This window comes from Amblyomma mixtum, chromosome 2 (genome assembly GCF_055824585.1).
Source record: "Amblyomma mixtum isolate Tamu chromosome 2, ASM5582458v1, whole genome shotgun sequence".
NCBI lineage: Eukaryota > Metazoa > Arthropoda > Arachnida > Ixodida > Ixodidae > Amblyomma > Amblyomma mixtum.
Window position 1 is genome coordinate 175,941,657 of NC_143013.1, and position 25,794 is coordinate 175,967,450.

A 25,794-nucleotide genomic window follows, 5' to 3' on the forward strand; every position below is an offset into this window, starting at 1 on the left:
TGGCGGCAGAAGCCGGTGAAGCTTGCGAAGTAGTGAGGAACAGAAGCGTCGGGAAATAATGAGGATCGCGAGCAATAAAAGAACGGTAGGACTGGCCCTGCAGAAGCAGGAGGACAAAAAGAAAAGTCCGCAGAACTGTCAGGTCAGCCGTACGTTCGTTCCTTGTGGTCCTTCATCTTCACGGACTGGTCTATGTTGGACGATGGTTAATCAATCAGCTGACATCAATTTCAGATATTTCTTAGCAAAACCAACGTCAAGCATTTGTAGAAAAATCTTTGTCATAAAATCGGAACAACAACAGTCAAGAAAGTGAAAAATAACAATGAAAATAAATAGCTCCATTAACATCAAAGCAACCAAGTGGAACAAGCGGAACATGAAACAACACCATTTTCCCGGCCTTTCACGCCTGACAACAGCGAACGCAGGGGCCTGAAGGGATCATGTCATTGAAAAAAAAAATTCTAGAAAGATAATTTCATTACTTCCAAGAGCTAAAGAAGAGTCGCAAACTTATGTGATCCATTTCGTTTTAATAAAAAAAAGCCACCAGCATTTTACACGCAACATGACCGCGACTCGTGCCTGGAATCGTAATGCCTTTTAGCACCGGCTCCCACTTGCATTCGTTGCAGTGGGGCGACAAATTGCACCCATCCCCGTTCACTAGCGACTTCTCCTGCTCCCATGCCCTGTCATTTATACAACACGCGCTCTGGCCTATGTAGACACCTCCACACATCAGTGGGGTTTCGTACACCACAATGACTGCGCAGGCAACAAGAGGACTGCCATGCCACTTTTCGCAATAGGGTGTTTTCTTTTGCAGGATCCCCAGAGGTTATTATCGCATGCTAAAATGTAAATCTGATCAGTGTCCCCTCAGTAAAAAAAACACCTCAAAATCATATTTGGAAATGTATTGCGCTTCCACAGCGTTTTCAATCTCATAAACGGTAAAACCGCCTTGAATGTCGGGAAAAAATCACGTTTCTCTCAGTGAACGATATTTGCAGTTCACCGTTCTTCTTTAATGGGAATTGGAAATATAAAGCCGTCACAGGGAGAGCTGCTCTGCTCAGTTATTGTCCTCAAGTAACCTGTTTCATAAAAACACTGCACAAAATTTAGTACTCCAACATAAACTAATAAGTTTTAAAAGTATTGCACGCTATTTTCCTGGGCTGTAGTGGGCTGTACGCTATTTTCCAGGGGTGTAGCATTTTAATCCTTGCCAGTGCTTTTCGCGCAGTATTCATCCGTGCTCACGAACTCACTTAAGAAAAATTATAACATTTATGCCCCCGCGTTTGTTTTTTTTTTTGTCGTTTCCATCTGCAATCCAGGCGTTGATCTTGTACTCAATTCTTTGGCCCAAGAGAAGCTCCAGGCCAGTGTCCGTTGCCTCGCCACACACGGCCGCTTCTTAGAGATCGGGAAAGTGGATCTGTCTAAGGACTCGTCGCTGGGTATGTCCGTCTTCCTCAAGAGCGTCAGCTTCCACGGAATCCTCCTGGAAGCCCTGCACGACGACACCCCCTCGGGCTTGGACGAGAGACACCGCGTGGTGCAACTTGTTCAGGAGGGCATCACGTCAGGTGCCGTCCGTCCACTGGATACCACCCGATTTACAATCGATGAAGTCGAAAAGGCCTTCCGCTTCATCGGCTCAGGAAAGCACGTGGGAAAAGTTGTACTCGAGGTAAGCCACCGTTAGTGATCCTCCACTCCATTTTCCAAGACCCAAGTACTATACTAAAACAGAGAGAGGCAATAAAAATCTTCTTCAGCAGTATTTCGAACAACTGCGGATACTAGCTGTTAAGCATGCGAAAACTTAGAATTCATTTGGTTTGTCTTTTCACACCGCCGTCGTTCATAGCTCATTTCGTTGCTAAGCGCCGATGTGACGTGTAAAAGAAATTCTTTCTATCGCTTCCTGTATCGCGGTCTTTACTGCATCCAAGCTTTAATAGTTTAGGTATTCACTGCGGGAATACGAGACTTTGTAATAATTTCGCAGTAAATATAGGCCCCCTTTTGTTTTGAAGCAGCTCCGGATACCTGCCCCCCGAATACAGGCTAGCTGAGAAAAAGGTGTGGTATAATACTTCGCAGTTAGCTATAGTGCGAGTTCTGAAAAAGCTTTTTTTTTGCCCTACTCAATTAGTGGATTAGGCTGATTACTTACTCTATCCAAGGCTGTTGTCCAATTTTCCTCATCGCCTCTTCCTGTTTATTCTAAACAAATAAGCTGCATTGCCCGAGAACAATAGTTGACATAGTGTTTCCCTTAGCGAAAAAAAAGGATGTGCTTAAAATGCTTTTCAAACATATTGTATTAATTTCATATTTATTTCGCATTTTTTTTGTCCCTATGCTGAAACTGCAATATGAATGCTTTCCAAGTATATTACGAATAATATTTTGAACGCTCTTTAACTTACATGAAAAGTACATTTTTGCCCGCTTAGCATATTTATAATGCATAAAAATATAGTAAAAATATACATTAAATACATAGATTACATTAGAAATACACCGGTCGGCTTCACAGAATGAGACGGGTTAATGCTTCAACTGCAGACCTAATTGTAAAAAAGCAGTTATCATCAATCACGATGTACATGAGATTATAGGGTCACGTGACGGCATGGGAACGGCAAAGATACCTACATAGCAAATCTTCACAGAAGTCAATGCAACAAATGTTCCGACAAGCGCCGTAGTTGGCTTGCCGTATATATACCCTCCGAGAGCGACGCACTTTCTTGCCCGGTGAGGCGTTGTTTTGCGCAAGGACAGTGGGCCGAAAAATTATCCGAGAAGTGCCCTACTAGCCGCGTTCGAATAAGGAGGCGATCTAGAACAGAATTGCTAGTCGAAACTTGAGTCAGAAATAGGTCAGGAGTCGAACTGTCAACCAACAGATACACGGGCGTCTAAGGCAGCCGGTCGGCATTGTCGGTCGTGGTCCTTTTCGCTGGCATATTCGGGCCCGGAGATACCCAAGGCGCCTTTGCCGGTATCGTGCTATCACGTTCTCCGCACGTAGTGTAAATAAGTGGTGATTACCTTCCTGCTAGAAGCTACCATAAACGAAAGGACTTCAGAACAGAAAAGGCTTGGGCAGGTTGGTAATTCATTGCAACACAGTAATCATAGCGCGGGAACAACGCAGGCGTTCTCGTCCCGTCTCGTCTTTGCCCTGCGTTATTTTCCCTGCGTCTGCGCGTTCGCTTCGGCTGCGGGAGGTGGTTGGTTCGAAACCCACCGCCGGACACCCACCGGTAAAAATGGGTACAAGCCACCCCCGGCCCGGCGCCCGGCTTCTTCAGGGGTGTGCATTGGAGGAGGCTCCGCTAACCCCGCTGCGCCCTTTCGGGGGCAAAACAAGTTTCGAACACACAGTGGAGGAGAGTTGACAGGTTCAACAGCTCGACGAAGTGAGTTCGCTCTAACGTGAGTTCAGTGGCACTGCTCCACACCAAAAGCTGCCCCTCATCAGAAAAAAAATTGCCCTGCGTCTTTGCCCTGCGTTATGATTACTGTGTTGCAGCGAAAGGACGACAGGAAAGGGAGAGTTTTCACTGTTTCCTGAAACGTCATTTCGAGCTCTAGATTGTTCCACGGTAGCTTGAAGTGTAATTTAAATATGTTTGCGCGGACTGTGCATTTGTTCGAATCGAAGTGTACTTGGACGGATTAATTGGGTATTTACGAAAGCACACTTTAAAAGCATTGCCAGCACCGAAATGCGATTTACCTAAACTCGATTTCGATCATTAGGTTGTTGAACCGCAGCCTGATGTGTCCTGCAAATATGCGAAGGCGGACTACCAATTTGCTAGAATTTAAGTATTCTTTGAACGAATTATATTGCGTATTTACTGAAGTACACTTCAAATAAGTTGACAACACGCAAATGCCATTTCCTGACACGCGACTTCGAGCACTCGACTGTTCAACGGCAGCTAGAAGTGTGCTGCAAATACGTTTAAAAGGACTGGCCGTTTGTCAGAATTGAAGTATACTTCGGATGAATTAATTTCATATTAACGAATGTACACTTTTAATGCATTGACAATATGCTAAAACTGCATACATATACGTTTACAAGGACTGCCCATTTTTTAGAATTGAAGTATACTTTTGAAGAATTAATTTCATATTTCCGGAAGTACACTTTTAATATACTGAAAAGATGTTCAAACTGCATGCATATTTTTTCACGTATTTGAAAATTGCTCGAAGTATGCTTTAAGTGAGGTATCTTTGGCATATTTTAAGAATATATTTCGAATACCAAGCATGAAATTTCAGGAACGTATTTCCTACATATATTTAGTGGATTCGTGAATACAAAATATGTATAAATACAATTTAAATAGCCCACCGTATATTCAAAACGTATTAGTTCTTGCTAAGAGTTGACAATAGCTGGGTTTTATTATTTTGACTACGTCGGCAACATAAGGGTTCGATCTATGCACTAATCCTTGCTTTTATTCTGCGTTCAAGTTTTTTCGTGTTTTTATCCTTTTGGAGGCATAAACACTGCCTCTTTATTAGGGAGATCGTAATGTCAGTCAGCGGTCAGCAATGAGGAGTGATTACAAAGGGCATATGAACAGAACGCCAATGTCAAAAAGTACCAAGAATGCGGCTAGAGTTCTCAAAGTATTTTTAGAATTGGAAGCTCCCAGATGCGCTTACATTGGAGTTCAGTACTACATTCTTTGCATTTCCTTGTAAAATTTCCAATGTCGGACTAAATCGGGTCATCTCCTCAAACGCGAAAAAAAAAGCAACAGAAAGCTACTTTGTTGGAACCGGAGAGCGTTTTGGTTGTTGATATCTAAAAGAGAACCGCATGTGTGCTCTAGGCGTGTATGCCTCGAGAGAAAAGTTGTAAAACATATCATGCAGATCAGACCGGAAGAGAGTCAACGGGTTGTGATGCCTGCCAAGCCGATTACAGTGCAAGCGGTGGCGCGCACCTACTTCTACCAACACAAATCGTACATCATCATCGGAGGCCTCGGCGGCTTTGGCCTCGAACTGGCCGACTGGATGGTGAACCGTGGCTGCCGCCAGCTGGTACTTACTACTCGGTCCGGAGTGCGGACCGGGTACCAGAAACTGTGCCTGCGCCGCTGGCGGCGGGCAGGAGCCGAAATCATTGTGAGCAAGGCAGATGCCTCAACGGAAGACGGTGCTCGGAAGATCATTGCCGAAGCAGCGAACATGGGCGCTGTCGGAGGTATCTTCAACCTGGGCGTGGTAGGTTCTATTGTGTTCGCGGTTGGGCGATATCCTTATCTGTTACCATAATACTCCGAGCCTGAGGTGGGCCTCTTACTGCAGGGGCTGTACAGGTCATCGGTTCTACATTATGTCAAACCTTACGTATTCTAAATGTCCTAGCTTACTGGATAGAAACAAAAAGGAGCTACCGCCTGCACACGCCGTTATAAATTATTTGTGGCGGGATGCTCTTGACTTGACATGAAACTATTTGATTGATTTGTACCTTCTCTTAATCCTGTGCTTTTTGCTACTGTTTCAAGAATTTGGGGCTGTGCTGAACAACTGCCGCGAAGGATCTTTTACATGCATCGCTGCTGTGAATTATTTGCACACAACATTTTGTACTTTCTTCCAAATACAAAAGACTGCCGCAAAACTGTGAAAGTGTCATATTGAGGCATCGCTGATCGCTTAACAGCGTCTTAGCGCAAAGGCACTTACACTGAGGGAAATTGTCATGAGGGCCCTTTGTGCAAGCGCATGGCCTAGACAACCCACGAACACAGTACTCTTTCTCGTAGGTATTACAGTTCATGCGCAGATCTTTGGTGATCACAGCATGATGAACGGGAGAACACAAGGATGAACTGGAGGATACATTTTGTTGAGAAGTATTTTAGTGCATGCCCAGAATGTATTTAAAGACTAATAAATCACGGTGACACAGGCAGAGATAATTTCGAATACGCATTCCGCAAAGAAATTTTATGTATGACGCTGGCAAGAATACGGTGATGACGGAAGCTTCCTCTCGATTTTTAATTTCACGTGCCTCCATGCTCTTTCAGCTGACTGTTTTTCTTTTTGGCTCCCGCTCCATGGCACATTCGATGTGTAGAATTGTAGCCGCATTCTCGCCAATTAAAGCCTAGCCGGCCTGGAACGATCTTTATCGTAGTGTGCTAGTTACGCAACATATAAATTCGAGAGGCCGCCACGGTGGCTCAGTGGTTATGGCACTCGGCTGCTGGCCCGATAGACGCGGGTTCGATACCGGCCGCGGTAGTGGAATTTCCATGGAAACGAAATGCTAGAGGCCCGTGTACTGTGCGATGTCAGTGCACGTTAAAGAACACCAGTTGACCAAAATTTCCGGAGACCTTAGCTACAGTGTTCCTGATAGCCTGAGTTACTTTAGGACGTTAAACCCCCGTAAACAATAAACCATATCAATGATACACCAGCAAGATTCTCTCGTCTACTGTTTAGCGTATGACTAAAATTGTGTGGCCTTAAACCTATAAATTGTCTATAGACTGCCTATAGCATTCGAATTGCCTATAGGCTATTGTCTAGAATTTCTCTATAGAGAGTCTATAGACTTCATAGACGGAACTCTATAGACTGTCTAAAACATTTTGTAAGCGGTGCTCAGTGGTTACGGGGCTCGACTGCGGACCTGGAAGATGAGGATTCGAACGCGGCAGCGGCAGTAGCATTTTGACAGAGGTAAAATGCAGGAGGCCCGTGTTAGAGACTGCCAGGTGGTCGCATTATCCGGAGCCCTCCACTACGGCACCTCTTACAGCCGGAGTCACTTTTAGACGTTAAACCCCATAAACCAACAAAATAAATTCAAGGCGCAATCTCTAGTTTACCAAGTTCCCGAAGTACGCTTTTAGTTGAGTTCTTTTTTTTTGGTTTGTTAGAACTATTTGTAGCTTTAAGCAAACAAGAGAAGGGGTTTGAGGGGCTCGTTATAAGTATGAGAGAAGCCAACAGGCACAGAAACCAAGGGGCACTGGTTTTTTTTTTAATTAATTTTTTTTTGTAGTGTTGGTCAAGTAAGAATATTACTGAATATGTTGTCGCTTAAAGCCAATTGATTAGAAAAGCAGAAGAAAAAACAACCACATGCCGCCGGTGGGATCCGAACCCACGACCTCCGAACTACGCGTCCGGTGCTCTACCTCTGAGCTACGGCGACGGCTGTCAAACCTCCTGCTTTCGGGGGTATTTATGTTTAGAAATAACCTAACCTTGAGAGTTCATCAGCGGCACCCACGTTCGTAAGCGGCGTACGTGGAACGTCCTCTCTTACCGCTGGTGTGACGTAGAACGCCATCGAACGCAGAGGGTGGAAGCTGTGTGAGAACCCTTTTATGCTTCCTATGGCGTCAAGGCTGCCAGAACCGAGGCCCTCGCTAAACAATTAAGCAAACAAGGGAAGGGGATTGAGGGGCTCGTTATAATTATGAGAGAAGCTTTGTATACCTTCTGCAGCTTTGTATACCTTCTGCTAAGGACATATCAGTGCCCGCTTGTTTGGTCACTTCCTGAGAATATGAAATTCGATAGACATTAGAAATGAACCGAATTTCTTCTTCCGGTTTTCCTTTCGGAAAGTCAGAAATTCGAGGCTTGCCCAAACAACAGGCCGAACAAGGGAGTTCTTCTCTGGTGGTGTGCATACAATGCAACCCCAATTGTTGGAAAGATTTCAGATATTGCGGCATTCATGTATTACTTTCAGTACCTCAGAAGGGCACAAGATCTGCGCACCAGTAATACTGTAAACAGAAAAAGCGACAACTGCGCGCGCACTTTGCTGCTTTATTCTGCCCTTCTACTATTTTACATGCTCATTCCTACTTCCATCGCCATGCTGCACCCGTTGTAGCTTGTTATGAGAATATAGAGGTGTGGACGCACTTGGTCTACTTATTTGCAGGTGCTTCGTGACGGACTTCTCGAGAACCAAACTGCAGAGGCTTTCGAGACCGTATTCAGAATCAAGATAAACGCCACCCAGAACATGGATACTATCTCGCGACGCTTGTGTCCGGACCTTGATCATTTCGTTGTTTTCTCATCGCTATCGTCTGGCTACGGCAATATTGGGCAGACAAACTATGGCTATGCGAACTCCGCCATGGAGCGCATTTGTGAGCGCCGGGCCACAGATAGACTGCCCGGTGAGTTCTACCTCAGTACTGCAGGTGTCACACTTGTCTCGAGGGCTCAATCCACACTTTTCCCTCCTACAGTATTGGCATCCACAAGAGGTGCTTGTTTAGAAAGGAATGGTGGTTCTATAGTAGACGCGTTATGCGCGTCATTTATTGCGGGTGATTTTTTATTGTTTACAGATTGCGAAATATACGTCGGTGAAGTCTGTGCAGGCAGATTGTACTGCAAGGCGGAGATTATCTCCGTGATAGAGCATGATTATATGCGGTTTACAAAATTAGCGAATCTTTTTTTATTTTAACCAAAGGACAATTATATATTTTGAACTTTCCGGTTGTCAACACCAAAGGTGAGCCTAGTTTTAACATTTGTAATCCGCACTCTAGTTCCGAAAGCCGGACGACAAAAACATGCATTGCAAATCTCGTTGAGTGCCTGCTGCCCCATTGCAAATGTGTAAATGCCTTCGCTGCTCTTAGTATTTTCGCCAAAATCACGTCAACTGCTTCTGCATCACCAAATGCACAAAGAACGCCTGCATTTGATGCGTACAAAATGGCAGCAATACCACTTAGAAAACAAGCAATGCGCGAAAGTCAACACAACCAGCTGTTAAATGCGCATTTTTGTCATGGATATTTGGAACCACATTGTTGGTTAAGAAAAGTTGAAAGGATTACTCAACTTTGTTGTTGACGGTCTTTAATTTCGCACTCTGATATGAGTGCTGTCTTTATTTTTGCTGAATGTGTATGTATTTTCCTCTGTATGTATTTTCTTCCGTACGTATTTTCATCTGTATAACGCTTACTTTTGGCCTACTTTTCTTTGATTTTGTTTTTTTTATTCCTTATCATCATTATCATCATAATTTATTTACCCTTAAGGGCCTTTGGCTTAGGGCATTATCAACGATATTATTTTGTACCGGCCCGCCGGACTTTTATAATTTGTAATTTGTATGTTTGTTTGTCATGTAGCAGGGGTTGAGGCCCTCTCAGGCAACATTGTGCCTTTAGCCTCAGCCCGTTCTTAGGCAAACGTCTAAGCAACAAATAAAGAAGAAAGAAAGAAAGAATAAAAAGAAAGAAAGAATAAAAAGAAAAAGTTGATTAGTTTTTCTAGATATTTGCCTAATCATTCGTGTCTATCACGTGCAGTCATGAACAAAACTGCACGAGGTGCAGATTCGCGGAAAAGTAAGTTTTTATTTTTTTGTTGCCTCCAGTGCCAGATAGATGGCGCTTGTCTAACAGATGCAGCACGCATGCCACGCATGTGAACTCGCGCTTCTATGCATTTCAATGGCCGTGTTATCGCAACCGCGGCGGAATAATTTCTTTTCCGCAACCCGCATCCCGCCTACTATCGTCACGACTCTACATGATGCGTGCCTTGCTGCACAAGTGCGACGCTGACACTATGCTACCTTTGATCTCACGATTACACTCACGATTACCGATTACACTCTCGAGCAACACTGATGACACCGCGATGCTTTTTGAGTTTGGCCCGACTAAGTTTGCTATTAGTGCTTTTTATATCGTCGAAAACGTTCTTCATTGGTTCTCTATGCCAGCCTTAAGTAGTTGATGCGAGTGATGGAGAAACTTGTATAATAAAAGTTTCAACGTATCGGAAGAATCGACAGTTAGATTCAATATTTCTACGGCAGTACCATAAAACGTTCCACAGTTGTCTCACAATTAAAATTCGTGTCCAAGAAAATCATAAACTTCAGCTGTGCTCGGAGTAGTGAGGGCACCCACGGACGCCTAACGCCCCCTGTCGAAGCAGAAGGCAACTAATACTATACTTGTCATCCGCTTCGACAGGGGGCGTCAGGCGTCTGTAGGCGACCACATTACTGCGTACAGAGCCACCTTTGTGCACGACGAACACGACTAACGGAACTGCCTCCGGCTTAAACAGCATCGGTTTTAAAAAAGGCACATCAACCAGACAGGGCATGCACACTACAAGGCACCATGGGGCCTTGCCTTTCTTTTTAAGCAAAAAAAGATTTACTTAAACAATTATCGCACTATACCGAATATCATACCGAAGCGGTGCCTACGCTGAGATCTAAACAAGAGGCAACACTGAAGTAGAAGCTGATGCCGAAGGCCAACAGCTTCTAAGGCAGGATTTCCCGCCCGAATGGCACTGAGCGGGAGATGCATTAACTTGTCTATTCCTGCTTTCCAAGTGCCAGCACATATCGCGGAGCTTGCTTCACCACATTTGAAGGCTCAGTCATCGCCGCTTTTTTACTTTTATTCCGTTTAGCCTAGTGCGACTCATAATGGTGATGTCATTGTTATATAGCACTTCTTTTCTGGCCACTAAATCGGCGTGAGCACACAAGATGCCACCATTTCGGGTTCATTCGTAGCTGCTGGGGGACTGCAGAGCACAGAGGTGACGCCCATCTCCCCTCCCCTTATTAGCTAAACGGCGGCAGACGTAGATCTCATCTTCGTCATAGTGGTTAACTAAAGTGTGATGCTACAGGCGCAAGGAACCTGGGTTGGATCGGCAATGCACCGTGTGCTCATCACACCCGCCGCTACGAGTAAATCCCACCATGTTTTAATTTATTCATATGGACGTATAAAAACAGTGCGCCTCACAATGTCTAAAGCTTGTCATTTTTTAATAAGAGAAAAAAATACGATTGAGCTAAACATATATCCAAAACATAACACAGCTGCAGCCAGAACACAATACACAACATGGGAGTACAGTGCTCACAACATAGATGCTAAGAGTAAATTAAAGAAAACAAACACCGATGAAAATCACCTAAATTTTAGATATAGAGTAAACAAGAAACATTGACACTAAGCAATAGGCAAGTGTATAAGGTCGCAACAATAGGGTCATGAACACGTAGGTATAAAGATGATACGTTATATTTGTGCAACCGTTGAACCCTTGAGGTGGTTATGTAACAGCTCTGTCATTTTTCTTTGCCAGCCTTGGCTATCCAGTGGGGCCCCATAGGTGATGTCGGTGTGTTCCGGGAGATGGCAGGCGATGATGCGGTGGTCAGTGGAACCGTATCGCAACGAATCACTTCCTGCTTGCAAGTTCTGGATGGATTCATGTGCCACGGTGGAACCGTAGTTTCGAGTTTCGTAAAGGCTGACTTTTCAACCAAATCGGACGTCCACAAGAAGCGTGACCTCGTCCAGAGTGTTGCCCGCGTCTTCGGTGAGTTTTAATATTCTGTTGCGATTTGGGTTGTACGCGCAGCAGTACGCCAATGGCCCTTTCACTGCTCCTTATTATACTTGAGCTAACGCAGTCGTAATTTGCGATTTCTGAACGTTCTACGTGTAAGATTTTGGTTGCAAAAAAAAAAATCAAAATTTCGGGAGCAGGGCGTGAGTAAAGGACGTCCTGCTGTAAACTGCGTCAGCAGCGCCGAACTTCGACTGAGCGATTATAGTTACCGACCACCAACCACATGATTGAGAAAAAAGGGGGAGAGGGGGTTTACTGCTTTCGGGTTCTGCTACTGTTGCGACCGCATCACTGTCTTCGTCAAACAAAGGCGTTTCCCAGGCATATTGGTGTGTTTTCTGAACGGTAAAACACTTAAAAAACGAAACATTGAGAGGAAGTAGTTGTAAATAGCAAAATGACAGAACGCTTACTCGCCCAGGCTGTATTTGATTGAGTCGTAGCGCAAGGAGCTTGAGGGTAGCAAGCGAAATTTTCACGATGAATGGAGAGCCAAAAAATGAGTGATTGGATGCTTCTTGGATCATTAACGTGGGCTTGACCTTCAATACGCAACAGTGCTCTGAACAATGGCGCAGGCCGCTTTTGTAAATCGCGCATGGTTGTAAACAGCCACGTTCGGGGTACATTGGCCCCTCATGCGTCCAGTAGGAAAAAAAACCTAGTTCGTGTACACACCCATGAATGGGAAATCTCCATCTTTTTTAGCGCAGAAGCCCTTAACGACACCCTCCGAAAGTCAAGCTTTTATTGACTCAATCAGACTGTCACTACATTACTAGGCTGTCACTTTTACCTCGCGTTTTTGACAACGGATGGACTAACCTGAAAAAAAAAATAGCCTAATAGTTATCTGGAACCATCAATAAAAGCAATTAGTCTACTTTGTGTTTTTCACTCTTAATTTTTTTAAAACTGTACCTAATGCACTCGCTTCGAAACCCCGGCAGGCGTGAAGGATCCCTCAAGCTTGAATCCAAACGCGACCCTCCGTGAACTGGGCATGGACTCCTTAATGGCCGTCGAGGTGAAGCAAACGATCGAGCGCGAGCTTGACTTCACTCTGTCCATGCAAGAGATCCGACGGCTCACCTTGAATGAACTAAGGAAGATCAGCGAAGGCGGAGACCCCGAAGAATCGGTTTCTCGAGACAGCGTGGCACATCAGCAAAACAAAGGTGAGCGGCGCACCCCGGATCCTTAATATCTTTATAAGCTAAAGGTTAATTTCTATTGGCATTTCGTTGCTGTTAACGGCAAAGGAAGCGCAACGGGCTATTAGCTCACCTCAGAGTTATCCTTACCTCTCATATATAGCGTCATCGATGTGCGACTTAGCGAAAACAGTCGATTATTGTTTGACTGTACGATGCGGGATTTTGCTACCTACGAATAACGTAAATAGCGCTCGAAGTGTGAAATAGTTACCGTGTATAAAACGGTCGCGTTTCAACTGACAGAACACTGCTTCGTAACAAGCGAGTTCTGCATCAGGCTGTATGTACGTCCTGCACAGGTGGTCATGCGTTGTTTACCTACCAATATATAACTTAAATGAGCAGCGTGGAAGCTCTTTGCGCAAGGAACCCTGTAAGGGATCGGTAGTGCGTGCGGGGTCGTTACTACCGCTAATTCTTTCTCCGCATCCCGCAGCTGCCATCTTCAATGGACCCCCGCCCCCACCGGCGGGAGGGGACGGAGGGGTGCGCTCGACCTTTTGTGTCACCTTTCGTGGAACGATGCGAAGGCGCCGGGGCCTCTCGGGCGTCCATCGCCCTTTGGGGCCGATGCGCGACGGCTAGGCAAAAGAGCGGTGGCAGCTTGGGGCTGAAGAGCGGCCACACGACGACAACCCCCCCCCCCCCCCTTGTTTTAATCCCCTCGTCTCAACGGACACCAGCCGAGACACAAGCTCGCGACGAACGTCTGATTCGAAAAGTCTGCAGAATTCCTGAGGATTAAGCACTGCCGGACCGAACGGCGTCAGGGCGCCGTTGACGAGGGGGGGGGGGGGGGGGGGGGGCAATAGAGATGAGGAATAGCCGGCGACAGCGCGGCTAGAGCGAAGGCCCGAGTTGGGTGACGCTACTGACCGGGTACCGGAGAGGCGCCGACTAAACAGCCTTGGGAAGGCTAAATCGCCTTGGAACGCAGGTCCAAGCTCGCAGTGGCAGTTACAGCGGTAACTGCCCGCTTAAGCCCGATAATCCCCAATTCCGAGACGACGCCAAGGTCGGGGGGTCATCGGAGGAAACCGATCGCACGTGTTGGCACGAGTGTGTTTTCATGTTTGTTTTTACTTTTATTTTTGCGACTGAAAGGATGCTTGTACCTCGCACGTGCTGGCACGACGGTGCGTTTGTGTTTGTTTTTGTTTTTATTTTGATTTGGAGAGGGTGATTTACCCTACGAAAGCTGGAGGGCTGGCCATGCTCTCTATGAGCCAATCATGTAAAGTGTGTAACATGATTGGGTGTTAGCAAAGGTGGGCGGGGCCTTTAGGGCTTTAAAACCGGGCCCCGGAGCTGGAAAAAGGATTTCTGGGCTAAGGTCAGGTGCTATGCATCTTCGGCTATGCCGAGTAGGGGCCTCCCCTAATGTTAGCCAGTTCCGCCTTTTTGTAGTTTGTCCTTTTGCTGCTTAATATGTCTCCAGTGCCTAAATTTTTGTGTGATGTAAATATCTGTACATAAACTTCAGTCGTTCCCTTTATCCCTGCATCGTAACTCATCTTGAGACCGTCTCTGACGGGGCACCCCTGGTGCGAAGAAAAGCTTCAGTCTTCAAGTTAAACAAAACGTCTCTGGCAGGGCACCTCTGGTGCGAAGAAGGAAGATAAAGAACTTGTGAAACTTTACTAACCCGTTAGAAAATGAAATTCTGTAGCTTCGTTGCGCCTTTATCCTGGAAGAACTGCGTGAAAGTGAACCACATGAAGGAATGGGCAATGGTCACAGTGAGACCTGTCGGCTCTGCCAAGGTGGCAGGCTCGGTGTCATCGTGTGTCATTTTTTTTAACCGTGCAAGCAAGCGCAAATCAATGCAGCTCAGTTAAATAAGGGTTTCTCTACGTTGATATTACTATTTACAGGAGGAAAAGGCGTAGCTGTCTGAAAGCACATTAGCAGAACACATATGCGTGATCATAGGCAAAAGAAACTGCAAGAGGAAATTGGAAAGCGAAAAGCGTCAAGAATGACTAAAACAGCCCCTCAACGCTAGCATCTGCTCGCTTCATAAAAAAGCATAGCCAGTATATTGCTTTGCTCGTAGCAGTCTCCGAATGAATTTAAACGCTGTATGTGCAGTCGCTCATCCAATTCACACTGTTGCGACACGAAAGGTTGCTCATTTGGCTAGGAACTGCCAAAGTTGGGTTTCCTGGTGATTTCCTTTGTTAGGCTTTTTATAGCACGCAGCATTCATTTCTATAATATGCGAACGGCGGTTCCGTGTGTGCCGGCTTTTTAGATCTTAATTACCCCGGTAATTTACTGCTATAAAGGGATTTAACTGAAACTACCAATGACGTGACAAGAAAATATTCATGTGCGCGTTTGCACGAATCCGTGCTCAGTTTTTTACACCACCGAAAAATGGCATGGGTGAAGACAAAATGAATCTGGAGAAAAACTGGTCCTTGACTGAAGCAGCCCCAATCAGCCTTAGGTGCTTCAAGCAGATGTCACAAAATTGGGCGCATTTTTGAAATAAAGAAACAAAAACAGCGCCGCGTGGGTGCATCTCGCCCGCACGCCTCGTAAAACGGGGGAGAAGGAAACCCCGGTGAGCGACTAGCCTTGTGTGCATGGCTGCCCCCTCCACCACCGCTCACTTACGCGGTGCTCGGTGGGATTGCCCTCGAGTCTTCTAGAATGTCGGAGAGGCTTCTACTCGAAACCGGCGGAGAGGGCGTAGCCTTGCGTGTGCTAAGACATGTCCCCTTCCGCTTCACTCGCACGTCGGCGGCGGCGCCACGATAGAAAGTTCCAGCGATAGAAAGTTCCAGGTGCTCCTGGAAGCCACTCACGGCTTTTGACCGATCAGGGACGCGCTCCCGTCGCGAGAAAGAGAAGGAGACTGCAGGGCCGATACTGTGTGTATGTGCGCACCTGCCTTGGCGCGAAGAACAGAGAGACGTGGAACAAGCCTATATAAGAAGGGCGTTGACCGCTGTCGTCTAGTCCGAGCCGCTGTTTAAGCTTAAGCGAAGCGCGCCCGCTCGACTCCCGGGACAACACCGCTCGCCCAGCCGCGGTTCAGCGAAGCATCGCGTGCCAGTCTGTGGGACGGCATAGTCGTAAACTCCTGGTCGTCGGACTGTCGCAGTGCCCGGTGAACAAATTGTGTTTTGTTTCTTTGCCTCTCTCTTTTGTTAGTGCACTTTAGGTGCAATATTCCTTTTGTATTGTTGTCTCTCTCGAGCTTAACTTTGCACGAGCTGCAGTGTTTTGTTAATCACTTTGTATGTGTTTGTACTAGTGATTATGAAAGCCTCTGTATCGTCTGATTGCATTGTAAATGTTGTTTAGTTTGTGAACCTTTGGCTCCGCCCCATTCTCTGGCGTGAGAGCGGCGAAAGCTGGGCACCAAACGACCGAAAACCTCTTCCCACTTGGTAGCTGGTATCCGCTGAGCTTGCCACGCTTAGTCTAGGGCATCTCCTTTGAATCCGAGACCGCTATCCGCGCACGCCCCAAGGGTGTCTGGGAACGCAAGCCAAAGTGCACGAAGTGGGTGACAGCAGGCCACTTTCTCTTTCATTTATTTATCTGGCCCTTCTGAAGTAGGTCCACTTATGTTCATACCAACACAAGTTTAAGGAAACAGCATGCAATTGACCAGAGGAATCCCGTGCCATAGAGTGAAGGGGAGCGAAGGATCTGGCTGAGTTGTTAGTTGGCAATCTGATTCCAGTAGAGTTCATCTCCATTCTGCTCTTATTTCTGCTCCCAGTGGTATATAGAGGGCGAATTCACAAAATGTTTCAATTATTAGCTTTTTGATGGGCCTCCACGATGCTCGTAAGCAACTCAGGTTGCGCCATCCTAGAATGAGAACCTCATGCGGACTACATTTTCTCTTTCTTTTCCCGTAGATACCGTAAATACGTCTGAGGTTCCCCGGCTGAGGCTGCTTGAGAACCTAGTTCCGGAGAGCACCTTGATTGAAATGAATCAGGCAGACGGATCCACTCCCGTGTTCTTTGTGCACCCGATCGACGGCCATGTCAACGCACTGTTGGAGCTGGCGCGCCACCTGCCGGTGCGCGCCGTCGGAGTGCAGTGGACACGAGACACACCCGTGCAGTCCGTCGAGAAGATCGCCACCACGTACTTGCGGGTGCGTCGATAGTGATTTCGCCGATGCTCATTTCAATTAGCCGGTCTTACGCCAATGATTATTTCGAGACGCCATTGCTTATTTCGATTCAAAGCATATTTTTCACAGCCTAGAATATCCAGGCTGGAAGAAGAAGAAATCATTAGAATCATTGGTTTTCCAACTCCAAATACGAGCACCTAATTTTTTACAGGTGTGTGCGAAATTTTGTGCAAATTTTCACATTGGCTAGAAAAAATGTTTTCTAAATCCCTGGATTTGCCAGATTTACACCTGAGAAATCTTGCCATCAATTTCTCGGGGGGAAAAAACCGGGAGAAATTTTTATAGGTACCAGTGACACAATCAACTTGTCAGAAAATAGTTGGCTGCACTATTTGTAGGCTGCTTAATTTTGTTGATTGAAGTAAATTGTTACAAGAGGCAGCGCAATCTCAGAAAAAGTATGATTGTGCTACGTGCCCACTTCTTCGCATAACGACGCACAGAGCTAAGGATCTCATCGCGCTCGTGCTTGCAGGGATAAATGTACGTCATATAAGGCTAACACCCGTAGTCAGGAAGTCTGTTTTCTTCTTTCTCCTCTCGGCTGTGGATATAGGCTTTGTAGTGGTGTGCAATCGCAAATAGGCCGTGGCAACCAATGTAAACCGAATCTGCTTTCTTAGTTCGAGCTGAACAGTCACTTTTAAACCAGCGAAACTCTCCGACTGTCCTGATGTGCAGCTCCGCATGGATTGCTGCGAAGCAAATAATGTGCAGCACTTTTTCAATCGCTATCTCTAGCGTCATACTGCGCCGCAAGAGTGCACAAGGACGCTGGTTCCCAGTTTTTTTTTATGTTAAAGTATGCAAAGTTTAATATCCCGAAGTGAGACATGAGCGCTCTAATCGAAGCCGTATACAGGAGGCCTCCGAAATAATTTATGCTGGCTCAACTGTCCCTGAATCTATGCGACCTGGCCCATTGCCTCCTCTATTGCCCGGCTGCTCAGCAGTCGGGTTCCTACCCCCCAAGTTCTTATATATCACCACCTGGCTCGACTGGCTTGGCGCTGAAGGAGAGGAAGAACAGCGTCTTCTATTCACCCTGGCGGTCGACATGTTCCGCCTGTAAATTACGGCCGAATAAAGGCCTTCTACTACTACTACTACTACTACCTGTGGTTCATTAGGGTAAGCTATCAGGCGCATGGAACTAGGCCGCTTTTCTAGGTCCTACCCAATGAAATGCGGCCGCCGTGGCCGCGATTCGATTACGCGGCCTGGGGACCCGTAGACGAAGAAGTGAGTGAACAAGAAGTGAATCGACTTGCCGTTTTGATTGACACGATACGTTCCGAGTGTGAAGCCGCGATGGTCCTACACTTAGGCGGTCTTCTCTTCGCACCTCCTTTTGGATATCTCTAAGGCTTGTGTCGTTTTGAAATTGACCAAAACAATTTTTAATTGGGTAATGTCTTTCTTTTCTTTTTAGAAAATATTAAGTGTGCAACCCAAGGGCCCCTACCACCTGGTGGGGTACTCCTTCGGCGCAGCGGTGGCCTTCGAGATGGCAGTGCAGCTCCAGGCTTCCGGGGTGGCAGTGGGCAGCCTCATCTTCCTGGACGCCGCTCCCCTCTACGTGACGACCGTCATGACCGTTATGAAGGAATGCGACGGCGACGAAGACACCACACTACTGTGCGCGTACATCATGCAGTTTCTCGACATCAATTTTTCAAAGGTTCGTAGGCAGCACACATCATGTGTTACTGTCAAGTTGTTGAACGAAAGCAATGCTATGGAGCGGTCCGCTATGATTTTGGCAGCGCGTTCTCATTGATCATCCCTTTGACAGTCCGTATAATCTTGGATGGCCGTGCCGACAACTTCAGGCGCTGTGTGGTTAGGCGATAAACGCGGGCACAAAACAAATGCTTGCAAAATTGTCCACACTGAAGACATCTAGCCGCAGCTTTCTCGGCGAGAGCCCGATACCGAGCAAAGCATGGGTATCGCTGGAGTCTTTAAGGAAGCGAATTGGTGATTCAAATTGGTCTGTCTGCGGAACGTTGCATATTGCTAAGGTGCGCATGGTACATGCTCCAGTATTCTTAAATGCGCGGTCAATAATGGATTATTGGGATTATTTAAATTGAGCAATTGCAGCTTCGAGGTCTGATCGCCCGGGATGCGCTACGGCGTCAAAACAATCTAGGAGCAACAGTCCTTGTCTCATGGGGCACCCAAAGCTGAGGCGCGCAGACTGCTGCATCGTCTGCTCTTGTACACATGCTGTGCATACCAGCGCAGTCCTTTAGAAATGTTCGCAAACATGGTATGTACGCCAATATGTTCAGAAAAGCTATATGCGGCACCGAATTCTCAAACCACTTGGGCTGATCTCAGTCGGCAGGCTGTCTTCTAACGTGGTTTCTGCGTTGTCCTTGCATTTGTCACGCTACTTCTGTGCTGTAACGCCACCACTATTCACTCCAGTTGCTAGAAAGTTTTCGCATGATTAAATGCCGTGCCAGCAATGTGTCTCATTAGGGAGAACTGCATTTAAAGTGTCTGGAGCTGAATAAAGATATTATAAATGCTGGCAGCCTGCAATACTGGATCATGGGTTACCTTACATGCAGTAACTTACACAGAGAGAGAGGTTTTCATAGCCTCATAATCTGAAATCAGACACCTTTAACAGAATATGCTAGGGCGCTCTTCAAGCATAGGCCTTAAGACATCACCAAGCTTTAGGCTTCTTTCGTGACGAGCTGTGTACTGCTTTTGGCGACTACTGTGGTCCAGCGAAGGCACTTCCGTACACAGCGGGGAAGTGCATTTTGCCGCACCGTGATGACAGTTGGGGGCAGCGATATTTTTCCGTGGCTACTGCGTCTGAGCACCTCAGCTCGTCGCGCACTGTGGATGAATCATGCATACCCATGACGTGCGGTCGGAAAAGATATACAATACACGGAATATTACAAATCTGGCAGTCTGTTGCGTATGTAATTGGCAGGTGTAACGTTACAAGACAAGAAAAGAAAAGAGTCGATCTGGGAGCTTGGGTGGTTTAATCATATGTAATCGAAATCAACAACAAGAAAAGGACGTGGGGAGGACTTGTAATATGAAGGAGGATAACCGACGGTCAATCAGTGCAACGAATTGGATTCGAAGAGAAGGTAATCAGAGCAGAACGGAGCAGAAAGTAGGCTGAGAAGAAGTGATTAGGAAGTTTGCTGAAAAAGGTCACCCAAGTTGGCACATACCAAGCTTATATTGGAGAGATTCTCAAGAGGCCTTCACCCTGTGGTCGGCGTAGTTAAGCTCGTGATAATGAAGATGACAACGAAGTTGCTTCAGTGACACTTAATGGCATTCCTTGAAGAATATCTTCGAATGATTATCACGAATATTTGAAGACCAAGGCAGAGATGTTCATGCAAATCGCAAGTGTCATAAAGGTGTCAGCGACGCATGATTCCGCTCTCTCACCGGAAGTGTGTCACATACAGACAGATGGAACAGATGGACAGGCAGAGAGACAGATAGACAGACTGACAGACTAAATAATTAGTGGCCGCCGCTTTGTATCGGGGTGGTGATAAAATTCATTTTGTTAATAATTTCTAGCGTGGCACCGTTCTCTGGATGGAGAGTCACTTTTCTTCATTCGCGACGTAAACTACCACTTCCCTTGTCCGTGAATGCTCTCAACACCTTGCTTTTTTAGTTTCTAACCAGGAAAAGCAGTTAAGAAGCGTCACTTATTCAAAAAATCGGCAAATTTTATGACAACAGACAGGAACACAATGAAGAGTGTTCATTTCTGTGCGTTCTCTGCTCATTGAATTAGAGCTGCGGCTTTCAGCGCGTAAGAAGGCTGCTGGAACCACTTGCAGAAAAGTACTTACAGCGACAGCTGTTATAGGCCCATTCCCTGTGGCTAGCGTCATCTTCGTTGTAGAAGCGGTTGCGAAGGGGTCTAACCACGGAAAAAGGAGAGTTGCCGTGTTTGAAGGCAGAAACGGTGAGTGTGGAGAACTGCGCAATTTCTCGGTGGTTGCAGTGGGAAGGATGAAGAAGAAGGTTACCGTGTAAGAAGGGAGGAGCCACTAGGAGGGTGTCTAGCGCGGAAGAAGGAGGCTGCAGCGAGAGAGGAGGAATAGGTAACCAGAAAGTGGTTACCATGGAAGGAATGTGTCATGGCGAGTTTGGGCAAATGGGCAACCCGTGGGTTATAGCCACGGGTCCACACGGAGGGTAGTTACCGCAGAAGGAGCTGGAGAACTACAGTTGAATAAAAAGGGTTTGGCGAAAGCGAGGAAATACGCAACTATAGGGTGGATGGCACCGGTACCACCCCCGGTGGGGTTACTGTGAAAGGAAGATGGTATCGCTAGAGTTGAGGAATGCGGAACTGAGGGTGCTACTGCGGAAGAAGGGGGGGGGGGGGATATGTTGATAGCGAAGCAATGTGGCACTCGCCGTCAGCGGCAGCACAGTAGAATAAAGTAACGACACCATAAGACTACTTACTAGTCGTGGGGAATACCATCACACCACCAGGTGAAAACGATGCCGAAATTAACGGAACGCCTGCGGATTTCAGTCTGTTTCTCACGCAACACGGACTCCGAGTTTCATTGTTTCTGTATTCGTGGGTAGTATAAAAACCTTACTCGAAATTCTCGGTATTTACGGAACAACTGCCCACTCGGGAACTTCCAATTCTTACACTCGCCATTTCCTATTGTTTCGCGATTTCGCGCCACTGTAGCGATGATAACTGGACTTATGCGTTCGATATGCGGCTACAAGAAAAGTGGGCAATGGCTGCCATCTCAGCTCATTCATCTTGAAACCAATACAATGTGCTTGGCCTCCACGCTCACACTACCTGCTCGCGTGCCTAGAAATGTGCATCATAGCGTTTCTCATTCACTTACTTGAAGGAAAATATATGGAAGTGAACGCTTCATGTTGGCACTGGCTATTGCTTTGCGAAAAACTTAGGTTCAATGCTAACGGTTCAACATTCCGCCTAGAAAAGCTAAGAGAAATGCACTAATCTCTATATAACCATAGCAAGAAGCATACATTGGAAGAAATGTGCCGCCGCGGTGGCTCAGTGGTTATGGTGCTCGGCTGCTGACCCGAAAGACGCGGGTTCGGTCCCGGCCGCGGCGGTTGAATTTTTTTGGAGGAGAAATTCTAGAGGCCCGTGTACTGTGCGATGTGAGTGCACGTTAAAGAACCCCAGGTGGTCGAAATTTCCGGAGCCCTCCACTACGGCGTCTCTCATAGGCTTAGTCGCTTTGGGACGTTAAACCCTATAAACAAAACAAAACAAACCAAAACAAAACAAAACAAGACTAAACTGGACTAGACTAAACTAAACGAAACGAAAAAAAACAAAACAAAACAAAACTAAACTATACAAAACAAAAACTAAATTTACTAAATAACAAAGAAAATTACTGTCGGCTAAATAATGGCACGACGTGTTGATTTCAACGAGAAGTTCCAATAGAGATCTTAGCTTGGTACCTCTCGTGTTTTGCGCAGGCAAGCAATCTCTATGGTGATAGTAAACGCCCAACTGATGAAGGACGCATTAGCAACTTTTTCTCTTTTTCTCTGTTTGGGCAAAAAAGACCTTTAAGAGCACCAGCAATATTGTTTGCAAGAGCGTTCGAAATATTTTGTTTTTGTTCCTTTTTGTCTTTCACGTGCTCTTCTTTTAACGAAGTGACTTTCTATATTTACGGTTATGCCGGGTGACTTCCCTTAAATAGCGCCTCGCTGTAAGACTATCTATCAAATGAATATAATCTACACAGGGTGGAGACCATCACTGCGCAGTTATAGTTGCGCGGCAGAATTTTTGAAACAACTCAAGTGAGGGCAAACGCAGTACGTCCACATGTCGTCATTCCGGCTGGAGATGAAGCGCTTTTACATACTACTGTCACAAGGGCCCAGTCGATCCTAATTGAACTCGACCTGCATCGAGGTTTCTGAGCACGATTGAAGTATCCGGTGCTGCACTGGTGTTTTGAATGCGCATTCAGAAGCTGCCCTTATGTGCGCAGTGTGGCTTCAAATGTGCCGCCGACATCCGTAGCATGCTAAGGTCGGCCAACACACTATGCTGGCATGGCCAGCATTCTCGGGGCAAAGGTGCGGGGTAGTGGTTGCGGTTCGTCAAACTTACCTTTTTCGCCAACATACTTTTGTCAACTGTCTGAGAAGACTCAACGGAAGCTGTCGCAGCGTCAACCGGCGAACATGTGAACATGGTGATGCTATCTTCGTACAGTCGGAAGAGCCGGAGAAAGAGAGATTTTAATGAATAAAGGAGAGGTCTGCTGGTTATGAGACTAGCATGCTACTGGTGTTGAGCTTATATAAACAGGCGTCTTTTTATACGAGGCATGCTGCAGTAATAATGGTCTATCACGTGTTTTAATCAACTTATACTGTAAAAGCTATGCTTTCACTTTAATAACTTGCTTTTATTTTTATCCATGAGGGCGACAGTGCCAAAGCTCGCTTTCGATTGTGCGTTAAACCTCAAGAGCGCGTGAAGAATCGATCGAGCTAAGCAGGATGGGACTCGACTGCGCTTGAATGTGGTCGTGTGACAACGTGCGATCTGCATTAAATTCGATGAGCATTGACTCAATGAGGATCGAAACCGTCCGTGTGACAGGGGCATAAGAAACTCACATAGAAGGTTGCACGTGTATATACTGCAGGTTTTTTGAGCAAATTAAAGCTGTTGGGGAAGTATATATGGCCGTATAAGAGAGCAAAGGCGTAGCTTCAGCTGGCGCTCATGACTGTTTAAAGTAATATGAAAGAAATAACCGATAGCTCCAAAACGTTCTGCATTCAGGTAAATAACCAGTTTTTCCATCAGGCTACATTGAACAGCAAATGTTTGCATGTATATTCTGTTTTTTAGCATGCTACTGTGCAATGAGCAATGGTTGTAGTACTACTGGCGTCGAATTAATAGCAACTATGGGCCCAGAATGTGACGTCATGCTGCATCATTTGGCACGTTCTCGCAGGTCCGTGACCACTTAAAGCAACACCAAAATTTAGAGGCAAAGAAAGATGCTGCAGTGGATATACTATTGAAATTGAGCCCTGACATGCGGGCACGCCGCAAAGACATCGCTGCAGCTATGAGCACCTTCCTGGACCTACGCAAAGCGGGACTGAATTATAGCCCCAAAACTAAGTTCCACGGCAACATAACGCTCATCAAAGCATCCAGGCCGCTCATCTCCGGCAGGCATCTCCCTCCTGACTACGGTGCTTCAGAGGTAAGCATTTTGTTGTTTTCTGCTGGAGTATTGTTATTAATGCAGAAGTTAAGGTTAGCGCAGACAGAAGCGTCTGTGTGAGGAGGACGGCGTAGACAAGGTATAATAGCCATATATAGAGGTATCCTTCAGTTGTTTAAACTAATTGTTGACTCGGAAGAAGCTTCTCATGAATGCCTCCGCCTTTTCTTCTGACGTAGATTTTAAGATGGAAGTGTCGCTCGATCGATTAATTTTTCTAAAAAAACCATTCACTTGTCTATCAGCAAATGAGAAATTTGACTGGTGTACAACATGCAATAAATAGAGCGATAATTAGTCTAAAAAAGCGCCCTCAAGCCGAGTTTTGACAACTACACCACCTCAAACGGACATATGCCGGCCAAGCGCATGCAGCACCGACCGTACCGTCTGTGCATGCAGCAAAGACGGTACGTGACACGAGAACCACAACCCTGCATCTCGGAAAGTTTGATTTCTAAAGGAATACAAAATATGGGTGCATTTCGAGCTTAGAAATGGAAGCTGTGCATAAAATGTAAATATCCGCTTCAAGTAAAATCAAAAGCAATGAGTGGGCGCTGACGAAAACCTTGACGGCCCTTTTCGTTTTTGCTGTGATATAACCTTGGGCAAGTTTTAAGCATAACATGTTTGTTGATTTTGCCTGCGATTTTTTGATTGACGAAACAGCGAAGCAAAACATGTCGCAAAGACCGAAAATACACAGCTCAAACTTTGCGATACAGCAGACTTCAATTCCACCCTGAGCAGTGTGATATTAACCTGCAGTTATAGCTAGAAGCATTTTCGTCCGGTTTGCGAGCCCGAATAGCATGACCGCGCTAGACCATAAAAGAGTTCAGAGTGGGGCTTTCATCTGAAGGCCTCTTTGCATGCTACTGCCCAAGGTTTGACCGTTAACTCCCTGTGACTGGTAGACCCCCCCCCCCCCCCCCCCCAGTTAGCTTTATGCAGCCAAACGTGGTTATGCCACATTCCTCTGCAATCGCTATTCCTCCCCTCCAATCGCTCTGAGCGCATTTGAACCAAAAACCCTTTTCATCTGAGTTGTCACTTTCGTCATGGTGTGAGAAAAAATTGAGGGCTGATCAGTTGGAACGATGCGGAGGAAATGTGAGAACGCTCTTTAATACCATCTCTTCCTTTGTGCTGTCGGTCGGCAGCCTGGAACAGAAACTGTACAAACTAGGACCGTAATTTACACATGTAACTTTACTAAGGCGCTATCGCCACCAGACCCAATCACTACCATCTGTGACTGAAGTGTCCTTACCAAGTTTTTAGCACCGATGTTTCTTTAGAACCAGTGTTTTGCTATAGCTGACGTTTCACTAATGCTGGTGTGTTATAATAGCGGCTGTTTCGTCTTAGCTGGTGTTATTGGTGTTATCAGACGACCGGTGTAGCGGTGACACGTGGAGAGTGTTAACTCCCCTTAAACGCCAAATCCCACCCGCCATTTGTCAGATGGAGACTTCACACAGATGTCGAATAGTTTTTTGCCGTCGTAGCCCTTGTACTATCCTCGCAATAAAAAATAAAGTGTCTCCTTTCAAGAAACTCACAAGCGGGTTGAGAAGGGACTAGGATCAATATTATAGTGTAGTACTGTAATTAATAAATTCGT

General features: G+C 46.1%; 1 protein-coding gene across 1 annotated transcript in view; it reads left to right on the forward strand.

Annotated features, from left to right (window-relative positions):
• LOC149361713 (fatty acid synthase-like) overlaps positions 1–25,794 on the forward strand; it is a 120,000-nt gene that overhangs the window by 93,638 nt on the left and 568 nt on the right. Inside the window, exons 20-27 of the mRNA XM_089572777.1 lie at positions 1,350–1,705; positions 4,933–5,286; positions 7,985–8,228; positions 11,203–11,439; positions 12,423–12,650; positions 16,571–16,815; positions 18,293–18,541; positions 23,886–24,143. Coding sequence (XP_089428903.1) covers positions 1,350–1,705; positions 4,933–5,286; positions 7,985–8,228; positions 11,203–11,439; positions 12,423–12,650; positions 16,571–16,815; positions 18,293–18,541; positions 23,886–24,143 — 2,171 coding nt within the window. The remainder of the gene's footprint in view (positions 1–1,349; positions 1,706–4,932; positions 5,287–7,984; positions 8,229–11,202; positions 11,440–12,422; positions 12,651–16,570; positions 16,816–18,292; positions 18,542–23,885; positions 24,144–25,794) is intronic.